Consider the following 14408-nt stretch of genomic DNA (forward strand, 5'->3'; position numbering starts at 1 on the left):
GCCTGGTGGGCTGCCATCTATGGGGTCGCACAGAGTTGGACATGACTGAAGCAACTTAGCAGCAGCAGCAGCAGCAGCTTACGTTAAAGTATCAAGATTTTTTAATGGTTTTATTCATGCAGCTGATTGAGTCTAGTCTAAATGCTCCTCTAGATTACTTATTCCCATAAACAATTTGAGGACCTCTGAACTTCAGACTCTTGAGGTGATAACTTAGTTTGTTTTCAGTAAAATGTTGCTTTATTTCTCCCATACTTTCAAGATTTCCGAAAACAGGGATAAAACATATTTAATAGATTTTTTTCTGAAATATTTGATTATCACATCTGTGGAAAACCACAGAGAATGTGAATCATACTGATTTCCAATTCTATTTGTAGGATTGTAGAGCTTGTCAGGAAGTGAGTTGAGAGTTTGAGATGGGAGAGATTTAGGGAAGGATATTAAAATACTTATTAAATGAGTATTAGGGAAAAGAGCAAAAGGAACATTAGGAGAAAGCTGAGATATTTCTGGTAAAGATGACTAAATTTCCAGGAAATATTTCGGTTTATGAAAATTATTTTGTTTTAGGATTCAGTTCAGTTCAGCCACTCAGTTGTGTCCAACTCTTTGTGACCCCATGAACCACAGCACACCAGGACCCCCTGTCCATTACCAACTCCCGGAGTCCACGCAAACCCATGTCCATCGAGTTGATGATGCCATCCAGCCATCTCATCCTCTGTTGTCCCCTTCTCCTCCTGCCCTCAATCTTTCCCAGCATCAGGGTCTTTTCCAGTGAGTCAGCTCTTCACATCAAGTGGCCAAAGTACTGGAGTTTCAGCTTCAGCATCAGTCCTTCCACTCAACACCCAGGACTGATCTCCTTTAGGATGGACTGGTTGGATCTCCTCACATTCCAAGGGACTCTCAAGAGTCTTCTCCAACACCACAATTCAAAAGCATCAATTCTTGTTACAGGACTATGTTGTTTTAAGAGCTTCTTGTCCAAATTGCCAGATTTGCCAGTTATAAAATGCTGATTAAGCATCTCTTTTCTATGTTTTTACAAATATTTATATCTTCTTTAATAAGACAAATATTGAGCTAAATATGACATCGGTGTTACCAGATATTGGGCATGTAAAGAAGAATAGTGATATCTTCAGTCCCTTCACAAATTTTAAATCCACAATTGTAGCCTAGTGAATTCAGTGCCAGATTGAGGGAGTCTATGGTACAATAAAAACACAGTACAAAGTTTCCAGTTCAAGATGGTGGAGTAAAAGAACATGCACTCATCTCTTCCTGCAAGAGCACCAAAATCGTAATGAGGTGTTGAACAGCCATTGACAGGATGATGATGGAACCTCATGTCCCAAAAAAAGATACCCCATGTCCAAAGACAAGAAGCCACATTGAGACAGTAGGAGGGGTGCAAACATGATAAAATCCTCTACCTGCCAGCTAGGCCACCCACAGTCGAGAACAATAATACCAAAGAAGTTCTCCTTCTTCCCTGTTGTGATGATTCTGAGCCTCACGTCAGGCTTCCCAGCTAGGAGATCTGGCAAAGGGACTGGGAATCCCCACAGAACCTGACTTTGAAGGCAGCAGGACTTGATTATAGGATTTCTACAGGACTGAGGGAAACAGAGACTTGGCTCTTGGAAGGCACAAACAAAATCTTCCATATACCAAGACCCAAGGGAAAGGAGCAGAGACCCCACAGGAGACCGAATCAGACCTACCTGCTAGTGTTGGAGAGTCTCCTGTGAAGGTGTGGGTCAGCAGTGGCTTCTACAGGGATGATGGCACTGGCAGCAGTCCTGGAAAATGCCTCTTGGCGTAAGTCCTTCTGGAGGTTGCCATTAACCCCACACAGAGTTCATAGACCCTAGGGCTGGGTTGCCACAAGCCAGACAACTAATAGAAAGGGAGCACAACTCCACCCATCAGCAAATAATTGGATTAAAGATTTAATAAGCATGGCCCTGCCCACCAGAACAAGACCCAGTTTCTCTCACTGCCAGTCCCTCCCATCAGGAAGCTTACACAAGGCTCTTAGCCTCATCTACCAGAAGGAAGACAAAAAAAGAAAGAAGAACCACACTCCTACAATGGCTAGAACAAAAGCCACATTACAAAAGTTACTCAGAATGAAAAAGCAGAACATTATTTCTCAGATGAAGGGATAAGAAAAAACTCCAGAAAAACAACTAAATGAAGTGGAGATAGGCAATCTTCCAGAAAAAAGAATTCGGAATGGTGATGGTGAAGATGATCCAGAGTCTTGGAAAAAGAATGAAGATGCAAAAAATGTTTACCAAAGGCCTAGAAGAACTGAAGAACAAATGAACAGAGATAACAGTACACTAGAGATGAAAAATCAGTAGCAGAATAACTGAGGCAGAGGAACAGATAAGTGATCTGGAGAACAGAATGGTGGAAATCACTGCTGCAGAAAAGAATACAGAAAAAATAATGAAAAAAGTGAAGACAGCCTATGAGATGCTTGGGACAACATTAAACCCATGAGCAGTCACATTACAGGGGTTCTGGAAGGAGAAGGGAAAAAGGACCTGAGAAAATATTTGAAGAATAATAGCTGAAAATTTCCCTAACATGGGAAAGGATATAGTCAACCAGGTCCAGGAAGCACAAAGAGTCCCAGGCAAGATAAACCCAAGGAAGAACACACTGAGACACATAGTAATCAAAATGACAAAAATTAAAGACAAAGATAAAATATGCAACAAGGGAAAAAGGACAAATAACATACAAGGGAACTCCCATAAAGTTATCAGCTGATTTCTCAACAGAAATCTGGCTTTTTTTACAAGCCAGAAGGAATGGCACAATATATTTGAAGTGATAAAAGGAAAAAAAACCTACAACCAAGAATACTCTACCCAGCAAGACTCTTGTTCAGATTTGATGGAGAAATCAGAAGCTTTCCAGACAAGCAAAGTTTAATAGGATTCCTCACCATGAAACCAACGTTACAACAAATGTTAAAGGAACTTCTCTAGGCAGGAAACACAAGAGAAGGAGAAGACCTACACAAAATAAACCTCAAATAATTAAGAAAACAGTATAGGATCATACATACTGATAATTTACCTTAAATGTAAATGTGAACCAAATGATGCTGTAAAGAGCAATATTGCATAGGAACCTGGAATGTTAGGTCCATGAATCAAGGCAAATTGGAAGTGGTCAAACAGGAGATGGCAAAAGTGAACATTGACATTCTAGGAGTCAGTGAACTAAGATGGACTGGAATGGGTGAATTTAATTCAAATGACCATTATATCTACTACTGTGGGCAGGAATCCCTCAGAAGAAATGGAGTAGCCCTCATGGTCAACAAAAGAGTCCCAAATGCAGTACTTGGATGCGATCTCAAAAATGACAGAATGATCTCTGTTCGTTTCCAAGGCAAACCATTCACTATCACGATAATCCAAGTCTATGCCCCAACCAGTAATGCTGAAGAAGCTGAAGTTGAACGGTTTTATAAAGACCTACAAGACCTTCTAGAACTAACACCCAGAAAAGATGTCCTTTTCATTATAGGGGACTGGAATGCAAAAGTAGAAAGTCAAGAGTTACATGGAGTAGCAGGCAAATTTGGCTTTGGAGTACAGGATGAAGCAGGACAAAGGCTAATAGAGTTCTGCCAAGAGAACGCACTTGTCATAGCAAACACCCTCTTCCAACAACACAAGAGAAGACTCTACACATGGACATCACCAGATGGTCAGTACCGAAATCAGATTGATTATATTCTTTGCAGCCAAAGATGGAGAAGCTCTATACAGTCAGCAAAAACAAGACTGGGAGCTGACTGTGGCTCAGATCATGAACTCCTTATTGCAAAATTCAAACTGAAACTGAAGAAAGTAGGGAAAACCACTAGACCATTCAGGTATGACCTAAATCAAACCCCTTATGATTATACAGTGGAAGTGAGAAATAGATTTAAGGGACTAGATCTGACAGACAGAGTGCCTAATGAACTATGGACGGAGGTTCGTGACATTGCACAGAAGACAAGAATCAAGACCATCCCCAAGAAAAATAAATGCAAAAAAGCAAAATGGCTGTCTGAGGAGGCCTTACAAATAGCTCTGAAAAGAAAAGAAGTGAAAAGAAAAGGAGAGAAAGAAAGATATACCCATTTGAATCCAGAGTTTCAAAGAATAGCAAGGAGAGATAAGAAAGCCTTCCTCAGCGATCAATGCAAAGAAATAGAGGAAAACAATAGAATGGGAAAGACTAGAGATCTCTTCAAGAAAATTAGAGATACCAAGGGAATATTTCATGCAAACATGGGCTCAGTAAAGGACAGAAATGGTATGGACCTAACAGAAGCAGAAGATATTAAGAAGAGGTGGCAAGAATACACAGAAGAACTGTACAAAAAAGATCTTCATGACCCAGAGAATCACGATGGTGTGATCACTCACACTCACCTAGAGCCAGACATCCTGGAATGTGAAGTCAAGTGGGCCTTAGAAAGCATCACTACAAACAAAGCTCGTGGAGGTGATACAATTCCAGTTGAGCTATTTCAAATCCTGAAAGATGATGCTGTGAAAGTGCTGCACTCAATATGCCAGTAAATTTGGAAAACTCAGCAGTGGATACAGGACTGGAAAAGGTCAGGTTTCATTCCAATCCCAAAGAAAAGCAATGCCAAAGAATGCTCAAACTACCGCACAATTGCACTCATCTACACGGTAGTAAAGTAATACTCAAAACTCTCCAAGCCAGGCTTCAGCAATACGTGAACCATGAACTTCAAGATGTTCAAGCTGGTTTTAGAAAAGGCAGAGGAAAGTGAAACTGAAGTCGCTCAGTTGCTCAGTCATGTCTGACTCTTTGCGACCCCATGGACTGTAACCTACCAGGTTCCTCCATCCATGGAATTTTCCAGGCAAGAATACTGGCAACCAGAGATCAAATTGCCAAAACCTGTGGATCATGGAAAACATAAGAGAGTTCCAGTAAAACATTTCTGTTTTATGGACTATGCCAAAGCCTTTGACTGTGTGGATCACAATAAACTGTGGAAAAATCTGAAAGAGATGGAGATACCAGACCATTTGACCTGCCTCTTGAGAAACCTGTATGCAGGTCAGGAAGCAACAGTTAGAACTGGACATGGAACAACAGACTAGTTCCAAATAGGAAAAGGAATACTTACGTCAAGGCTGTATATTGTTACCCTGCTTATTTAACTTATATGCAGAGTACATCATGAGAAACGCTGGGCTGGAAGAAGCACAAGCTGGAATCAAGATTGCCTGGAGAAATATCAATAACCTCAGATATGCAGATGACACCATCCTTATGGCAGAAAGTGAAGAGGAACTAAAAAGCCTCTTGATGAAAGTGAAAGAGGAGAGTGAAAAATTTGGCTTTAAGCTGAACATTCAGAAAACTAAGATCATGGCCTCCAGTCCCATCACTTCATGGCAAATTTTGGGAAACAGTGGAAACAGTGACTGACTTTATTTTTCTGGGCTCCAAAATCACTGCAGATGGTGACTGCAGCCATGAAATTAAAAGACGCTTACTCCTTGGAAGGAAAGTTATGACCAACCTAGATAGCATGTCAAAAAGCAGAGACATTACTTTGTCAACAAAGGTCATCTAGTGAAGGCTATGGTTTTTGCAGTAGTCATGTATGGATGTGAGAGTTGGACTATAAAGAAAGCTGAGTGCCGAAGAATTGATGCTTTTGAACTGTGGTGTCGGAGATGACTCTTGAGAGTCCCTTGGACTGCAAGGAGAACCAACCAGTCCAACCTAAAGGAGATCAGTCCTGGGTGTTCATTGGTAGGACGGATGTTGAGGCTGAAACTCCAATATTTTGGCCACCTGATGTGAAGAGCTGACTCATTTGAAAAGACCCTGTTGCTCAGAAAGGTTGAGGGCAGGAGGAGAAGGGGATGACAGAGGATGAGATGGTTGGATGGCATCACTGACTCAGTGTATATATGGTTTTGGGTGAATTCCGGGAGTTGGTGATGGACAGGAAGGCCTGGAGTGCTGTGGTTCATGAAGTCGCAAAGAGTCAGACACAACTGAGCGACTCAACTGAATTCAACTGAACCAAGTGACATAGACTCGCTGAGTGGATGAAAACATGTGCATGTATGCTCTTCCACTTACCATATCACTCTACTTAATCCCCCAATTAGTACGTAATTATTTTATACTGTTAGGTTCATCATGTTTCAATTATGACTGGAAATTCCAATTATGTTTTATGTTTGTCTGCCTATTGATTGTGAAAACTGATAAACATATTTTACTATTTTGATTATATAATGATTATTTGTTTTAATGCGACTGTATCATGGTTGATCAACAGAAAATAATAGAATCACTAAAGCTACCATTTAATAGAAAATCCTGTAATCACTTAAAAAAAATTAAATGTATATCAGAATTTTCTTGAAATTAAAAAAAACAAATACAATTGCCAAGGTACCGCTTTTGTTTTCCAAAGCTCCAGATGTGTTTCTAAGGAGCAGGCATGTCTGAAAACAACTGGATTATATGATGACTTTTTTTCTATTTTGTATTCAGTCTTCTCATTTCATTAAGTTTCTGTGTTCTGATTTCTCTGTCTCTTTTTTGACATTGTTGTTCTTTCTCAAGCCTTTTGTGTGTGTGTGTGTGTGTGTATGTGTATATATATGTGTGTATATATGTATAAATAGTGTGTATAATATATATTTTGGAAAATTTATGAATTTTGCCTATCTAGAATATTTATGACATTTTGATTCCACTTGTTTGACTCACTATGAATAAAATGCTAGATTTCTAATTTATGTTCACTCAAAACATTGATATAGTTCCATGTATTTTGGCATCTAGTATTACTGCTGAAATTCTAGAAAACTTATTATCTTAATGATTTTTTAAAAAAAGTTCAAATCAGGCTTGAAACTTTTAATCAGTTCTGAGACTTTAAATATTGTTTTTTAAAAAAGCCAGAAAATTAACCTGTGATACAGTATTACTAACTGAAGTGCAGATTTTGTTCAGATTTCACAAAATTTTATGCTAGTGTCCATTATTTGTTTTCACACATTATTCAAGACTCCACATTGTATTTAATTGCACTGAGAAGCTTCAGCTGCATGCAACAAGTTCTGGTAAATTCTCTTCATTTTTATTCTATTGCAGATGTTTTGTGATTTTCCTTCTTTAGGGCATTTTAGATATATTCATCATTGAAAATTGGATTACCGCATACATGGGATTTTTAAAAGTATCTTGGGTATTAATTTCTCATTTGGGTATTAATTTCTCACCAAAATAGTTTCTTCTCTGCAGTCACCCTCTGTTTTTTTCAGTCGTCTAACTTTATTGAGGTTTTCAGTGGCTAAGTCAAAGAACTCTTGGTAAATGCCACATTGCACTTGAAAATATGTGGGTTATTTTCAAATATCTTTTGATATTTATTTCTAAAATAATTCTAGAGTGATAAGAGAACAGACTCTGTATGATTTCAGCACCTTTATACCATGAAATTTTTATACCTTGTTTTATGTCCCTGGACCCTGGAGAAGGGAAAGGCTACCCATTCTAGTATTCTAGCCTGGAGAATTCCATGGACTGTATAGGCCATGGTGTCGCAAAGAGTGGGACACGACTGAATGACTTCCACTTCACTTATGTCCCTGGATATATTCCAATGTCTCCTAGTTTACATCTATGGGAACTTGAATAGAATTTTTATCCTACTGTTGTGTGAAAATTGTATAAATCTTAATTATATTGAATTGGCTCATAGTGCTCTTCAGGTTTACTGTATCCTTCTACTTCTCTGTATATTCATTTCATTAATTTTTGAGAATCTGATATTGAAAGTCCAACTAAGAATCTTAATTTACCTACTTAAAAAATAATTGTAATACATAGTGGAACTATATGTAACCTTGTTCTGTATTTCCCAAATCTCTTGTAAGTGTGTTATCATACTTTCATAATTTAAAAAATAAAAGAAAAACAGTGCATTACTGGAGAAAGACATAGAGACACAGCTGTAACCTGGGATACTATAAGAACATGTAAGTAGGTGTTTGAAAATGTAGGTTTTATTATTATTTAGGCATGTTGATGACAACAGATGGGGAGATGATTGCTATTGGAAAGACACTTTGTTTCACAGTTCCCAGCAGGAAAGGGCATACCACGTCATGCCATGTGGGGAATCACCAAGAGTAGGTTAAGAGACAGAAGGAGCCATGGGAAAACATGGCAGGAACCTTTATTATGGTTCCTATAGGAAGAAGTAGCAAGGCAAGGTAAACAGGTTTAGGATTGGCTAGTTTGGAACATTGCAGTGGGTTCTGGAGAATCGAGGTTGTTTAAAGGTATTTTGTACCTTGCCTTTGGATGATTAGGGCAGGGAAATTGGAGCGTGAGAACCTGGTGGCTCAGATTGTAAAGAATCTGCCTGCAGTGCAAGAGATGCAAGAGACCTGGGCTAGATCCCTGGCTTGAAAGATACTTTGGAGAAGAATGGCTACCTGCTCCAGTATTCTTGCCTGGAGAATCCTATGGACAGAGAAGCCTGATGGGCTACAGTCCCTGGGGTCACAAAGAGTCAGACAAGACTGAGCAACTAACACTTTCATTTTTCACTAACCTGTAAAAGTGAAAAACTGAAAGAACAACAACAACAACAAAAAACCCTGATAAAGGAGATTGTTGGAGGTTGTGTTCTGATTTGGTTAGTTTGGCAGTGGGAGGAGGATAGTGCCAAGGAAGACCTGTTGGGAAACCTTTCTTTGCAAGGGCACATAAGACTGTTCTGTTCAGATAACTGAAAGAAGTTCAGGATGATTAATACACAAGGCTGAAGAGGGGAAAGGGAAAGAAATGAAGAACTGTCATGATACTTGGATTTTATCCTAAAGGTAATAGACAGTCAATGAACGATTTTAATCAGAGTAATGACATGTTGATATTTTCATTTTAGAATCATGTTTGTAAACAGTGTAGGGGCAGAAATGCTGGTGAAAAGACTGAAGAAAGATAAAGCATTTAATAAACTGTTGCAGTAATCAAGATAAACTTTTATAAACCAATAGATGGGAAAGGCCAATTTTAAGTTACTGAGGGTCAGTTAGAAGAACTTGTAAATTTTGATGTTCAAGCTGGTTTTAGAAAAGGCAGAGGAACCAGAGATCAAATTGCCAACATCCACTGGATCATGGAAAAAGCAAGAGAGTTCCAGAAAAACATCTACTTCTGCTTTATTGACTATGCCAAAGCCTTTGACTGTGTGGATCACAATAAACTGTGGAAAATTCTGAAAGAGATGGGAATACCAGACCACCTGACCTGCCTCTTGAGAAATCTGTATGCAGGTCAGGAAGCAACAGTTAGAACTGGACATGGAACAACAGACTGGTTCCAAATAGGAAAAGGAGTACGTCAAGGCTGTATATTGTCACCCTGCTTATTTAACTTCTATGCAGAGTACATCATGAGAAAAGCTGGGCTGGAAGAAACACAAGCTGGAATCAAGATTGCTGGGAGAAATATCAATAACCTCAGATATGCAGATGACAGCACCCTTATGGCAGTAAGTGAAGAGGAGCTAAAAAGCCTCTTGATGAAAGTGAAAGTGGAGAGTGAAAAAGTTGCTTAAAGCTCAACATTCAGAAAACGAAGATCATGGCATCTGGTCCCATCACTTCATGGGAAATAGATGGGAAACAGTAGAAACAGTGTCAGACTTTATTTTTGGGGGCTCCAAAATCACTGCAGAAGGTGACTGCAGCCATGAAATTAGAAAACGCTTACTCCTTGGAAGAAAAGTTGTGACCAACCTAGACAGTATATTCAAAAGCAGAGACATTACTTTGCTGACTAAGGTCCGTCTAGTCAAGGCTATGGTTTTTCCAGTGGTCATGTATGGATGTGAGAGTTGGACTGTGAAGAAGGCTGAGCACTGAAGAATTGATGCTTTTGACCTGTGGTGTTGGAGAAGACTCTTGAGAGTCCATTGGACTGCAAGGAGATCCAACCTGTCCATTCTGAAGGAGATCAACCCTGGGATTTCTTTGGAAGGAATGATGCTAAAGCTGAAACTCCAGTACTTTGGCCATGGCATGTGAAGAGCTGACTGATTGAAAAAGACTGTGATGCTGGGAGGGATTGGGGGAAGGAGGAGAAGGGGATGACCGAGGATGAGATGGCTAGATGGCATCACGGACTCAATGGACGTGAGTCTGAGTGAATTCCGGGAGATGGTGATGGACAGGGAGGCCTGGCGTGCTGTGATTCATGGGGTCGCAAAGAGTCGGACACGACTGAGCAACTGAACTGAACTGAACTGAACTGAAATTGATTTGATTTATTCATTTTTTGGATAACTTCATTAAGCATCTCCTACATCTCCAGTAACTGTTTTTTTAATTGGGAATAGAGTAGAGAACAAAACAGAAGAAGTTTTGCTGTCATAGAACATGTAGTATAATAAACGTGGGAGGTCATAAATGATAATAGAAGAATAGATAATGAAGAAGTGGAAATCTGCGGGGGAGCATATTTTTGAGGGAGGATACTCAGTATAGTTTTGAATATGTTTATTTTGAGGGTCCTGTGGAATATCCAAGGATAGTGTGCATTCTTCAGAGCTTGATTCAGACTTCAGTTCAGTTCAGTTCAGTCACTCAGTCATGTCTGTCTCTCTGCGACCCCATAAATTGCAGCATGCCAGCCCTCCAAGTCCATCACCAACTCGCGGAGTTCACTCAAACTCACGTCCATTGAGTCGGTGATGCCATCCTGCCATCTCATCCTCTGTCGTCCCCTTCTCCTCCTGCCCCCAATCCCTCCCAGCATCAGAGTCTTTTCCAATGAGTCAACTCTTCGCATGAGGTGGCCAAAGTACTGGAGTTTCAGCTTTAGCATCATTCCTTCCAAAGAACACCCAGGGTTGATCTCCTTTAGAATGGACTAGTTGGATTTCCTTGTAGTCCAAGGGACTCTCAAGAGTCTTCTCCAACACCACAGTTCAAAAGCATCAATTCTTCAGTGCTCAGCTTTCTTCACAGTCCAACTCTCACATCCATACATGACCACTGGAAAAACCATAGCCTTGACTAGACGGACCTTAGTAGGCAAAGTAATGTCTCTGCTTTTGAATATACTATCTAGGTTGGTCACAACTTTCCTTCAAAGGAGTAAGCGTCTTTTAATTTCATGGCTGCAGTCACCATCTGCAGTGATTTTGGAGCCCCCCAAAATAAAGTCAGCCACTGTTTCCACTGTTTCCCCATCTATTTCCCATGAAGTGATGGGACCAGATGTCATGATCTTCATTTTCTGAATGTTGAGCTTTAAGCCAACTTTTTCACTCTCCACTTTCACTTTCATCAAGAAGCTTTTTAGTGGCTCTTCACTTTCTGCCATAAGGGTGGTGTCATCTGCATATCTGAGGTTATTGATATTTCTCCCGGCAATCTTGATTCCAGCTTGTGCTTCTTCCAGCCCAGCGTTTGTCATGATGTACTTTGCATATAAGTTAAATAAGTAGGGTGACAATATACAGCCTTGACGTACTCCTTTTCCTATGTGTGCTTTTGTGTGTTAGTTTGACATATGTAGCCTTTCATAACTACCACTGCCTGGGATGGAGACACTCAAGAGCACTATCATCAGAAGGCTTTCTTATGTTATCCCTCTGGAGTCATTCCCATCTCTCCCCACTTCCCTACTTCTTGACCTTTGGTAATCACTAATCAACTTCTTCCTCTGTGATTTTAGGAATACTGCATAAATATTATCATGGCGTATGTATCCTTTGAGATTTGTTTATACTTAGCATAATTTTTTTTAGGTTTACCCAAGATGTTCCATATGTATCAACAGTTCAGTAATGTCTTTTTTTTTCTTTTTATAACTAAGTAGCATTTTTACCAAGTAGCATGTTAAGAATGTACCAGTTTGTTTAACCTGTTGACCAGTGAAGGACATATGAGTTGTTTCCACATATGCATGGGTTTTTGTGAGCATCAATTTTTATTTCTTTAGGATAAATGCCCATGAGTGCAATTGCTAGGTCCATTACCTGCTTTGAAAGAAGTTGCCAAACTATCAATCAGAGTGGCTACATGATTAGTATGTGAGTGATTCAATTTTTATTCATTTTTTGTTGCTGTCTTATTTTGAAGTGTTCTCACCCCAAAGGAGCTTCAACTTGAGAAAGTAGATGGAGAGTAAAATCAAGCATATTATAATAAATTAAATTTAAATTTTAAATTAATTCTGTTTTTCAGTTTGATTACCTGGGCTCTGATAGCATGATAGTAACAAATAAAATCATCGAAATTATTGGCCTTGTAAATTCGGTAAGTGTTTTCCTTTTCATACTGGTCAGGAAAATTCATACTAAGTTTGAAATTGTAATTCACATTAACTTGATGTGGCGCTTTTGAAGAATTAATTTGTCCATATAAATTGAGCATGAATTTATCAAACATTGAATTAATTTAATTATAAATGTAATTAATTTAATACAGAAAAATTAATTTTTCATGTATTTATCTTTCTCTTTTTAGATGTTTGCCCAATTAAAAATTTCTATTGTGCTATCATCTTTGGAATTGTGGTCTGATAAAAATAAGATCTCTACAGTTGGTGAGGCAGATGAATTACTGTATAGATTTTTAGAATGGAAAAATTCCTATCTTACCCTGAGGCCTCATGATATTGCATATCTATTCATGTAAGAATAATGTTTCAGTTTTCTTAGAAATCAAAGATTTGTGATATAGTTGTAGCTTAATTTAAGGAATTGTTCATTTTTGACTGTTCACACTTTGGTTATTTTTTATGCACTCATTCAGCCCTCATACTCCCTTTCTGGTTATCAGACAATAAAAGAAAATTACTAAAATTTATTTCTATGCTTATCAACATTTACTGATGAGGAGATTGACATTTCAAGAGGCTAAAAACCAACTCAGGATTTTGATTCTAGTGGCATGTCTAGGTTTTGGACCTACACTTAGTAACTCCAGAGTCAATAATCTTAATCACTACATAAAAAGAAGGGATTTGTCTTGGGAAGTTTATATTATTATAATGAGTTTTGATCAAAGGCTTGGTAGAGTACTTCATAGAATATTTTATCCTAATGAATTTTCTACATTATTTTAAATGTTAGTTTTCTAACAATCAATTGTAAGTATATTCTTTATCATTGTATCCATATAAAATTTACTAGCAATTATGATCATCATGTCTTTCAATAAATCTGCATGTACATATTTTGAATTTGGCATGGTGATATTTCTTTTTGTATATGTAAGATTAATCTTTTCCCTATGTCTGTGAATGGTGGGTTATTTTTCTTTTCATTTTTTTGACAGTCTGATGGATATAAAATTGAAATGTTTTTTAATTTTCTTTCTCCAAAGACTAGTAGATTTGAGCATCTTTTCATGTTGTTAATCATTTGGATCTGTCCTTCTGAAATCGCCTTTTCATGTTATTTAACTACTTCATTGTAATTTGTAAGGGTTTATTGAATGTTTAGATATTAATCCATTGTTTATATATATCAAAAATACTTTTTCCATGTCTGTAATTTTTCTATAGATATTTAAATACTTTTTTTTGCTCCATAATTTAATGTTTTTAGGGCCAAGTTCGTTAATCGTATTTTTGCTTCTGGATTTCCTATTTGATTAAGATCTCCTCCAGCCCTAAATTTTAGTCTGCAAATTTTTGTTAAAGAATAAACATTATTGTGTTTTATAAATGAGTTTTTGATGCATTTTAGTCTAATATTTGTATCAAAAAAATAAGTAAAAATTTATTTTCTTCCAGTTAAATAGCCAATTTTGCCATGAATTAAATTATTACTTTTGGCAAACATTTGTCAAGTCCCACAAACAACCTCTTGAAATGTTTAGAGATAAAAGTAAATCTATATATCAATGTGTTATTTGTAGACTTTTTGATACTAGTCATTCTCACAAGTGTGAAGTGATATCTCGTTGTGCTTTTGATTTGCACTTCCTTGATAATTAGTGATACTGAGCATCTTTTCATGTATTTCTTGGCTATCTATATGTCTTTGGAAAAATGTCTTTTCAGATCTTCCGTTCATTTTAAAATCAGACACAGGAGACATGGGTTTGTTCCGGGGTGTGATGATCCCCTGGAGTAGGAAATGGCAACCCACTCCAGTATTCTTGCTTGGGAAATTCCATGGACAGAGGAGCCTGGTGAGCTACAGTCCACGGGGTCTCAAAGAGTCAGACATGAATAAGCATGCATGCCTTATATGATTTTTTAGTGTTGAGTTGTATGAGTTCTTTATATATTTTAGATATTAATCTGTTATCAGATATATCATTTGCAAATATATTCTTCCA

General features: G+C 38.0%; 1 protein-coding gene across 2 annotated transcripts in view; it reads left to right on the forward strand.

Moving 5' to 3' along the window:
- Positions 1 to 14408, forward strand: part of LOC101115508 (disintegrin and metalloproteinase domain-containing protein 32) — a 197426-nt gene that overhangs the window by 69797 nt on the left and 113221 nt on the right. For both annotated transcript variants that reach the window (XM_060407107.1, XM_060407108.1), the window contains exons 8-9: positions 12303 to 12374; positions 12585 to 12751. In XM_060407107.1, coding sequence (XP_060263090.1) covers positions 12303 to 12374; positions 12585 to 12751 — 239 coding nt within the window. The remainder of the gene's footprint in view (positions 1 to 12302; positions 12375 to 12584; positions 12752 to 14408) is intronic.

Source organism: Ovis aries, chromosome 26 (assembly GCF_016772045.2).
Source record: "Ovis aries strain OAR_USU_Benz2616 breed Rambouillet chromosome 26, ARS-UI_Ramb_v3.0, whole genome shotgun sequence".
In the NCBI taxonomy this organism is placed as follows: Eukaryota; Metazoa; Chordata; class Mammalia; order Artiodactyla; family Bovidae; genus Ovis; species Ovis aries.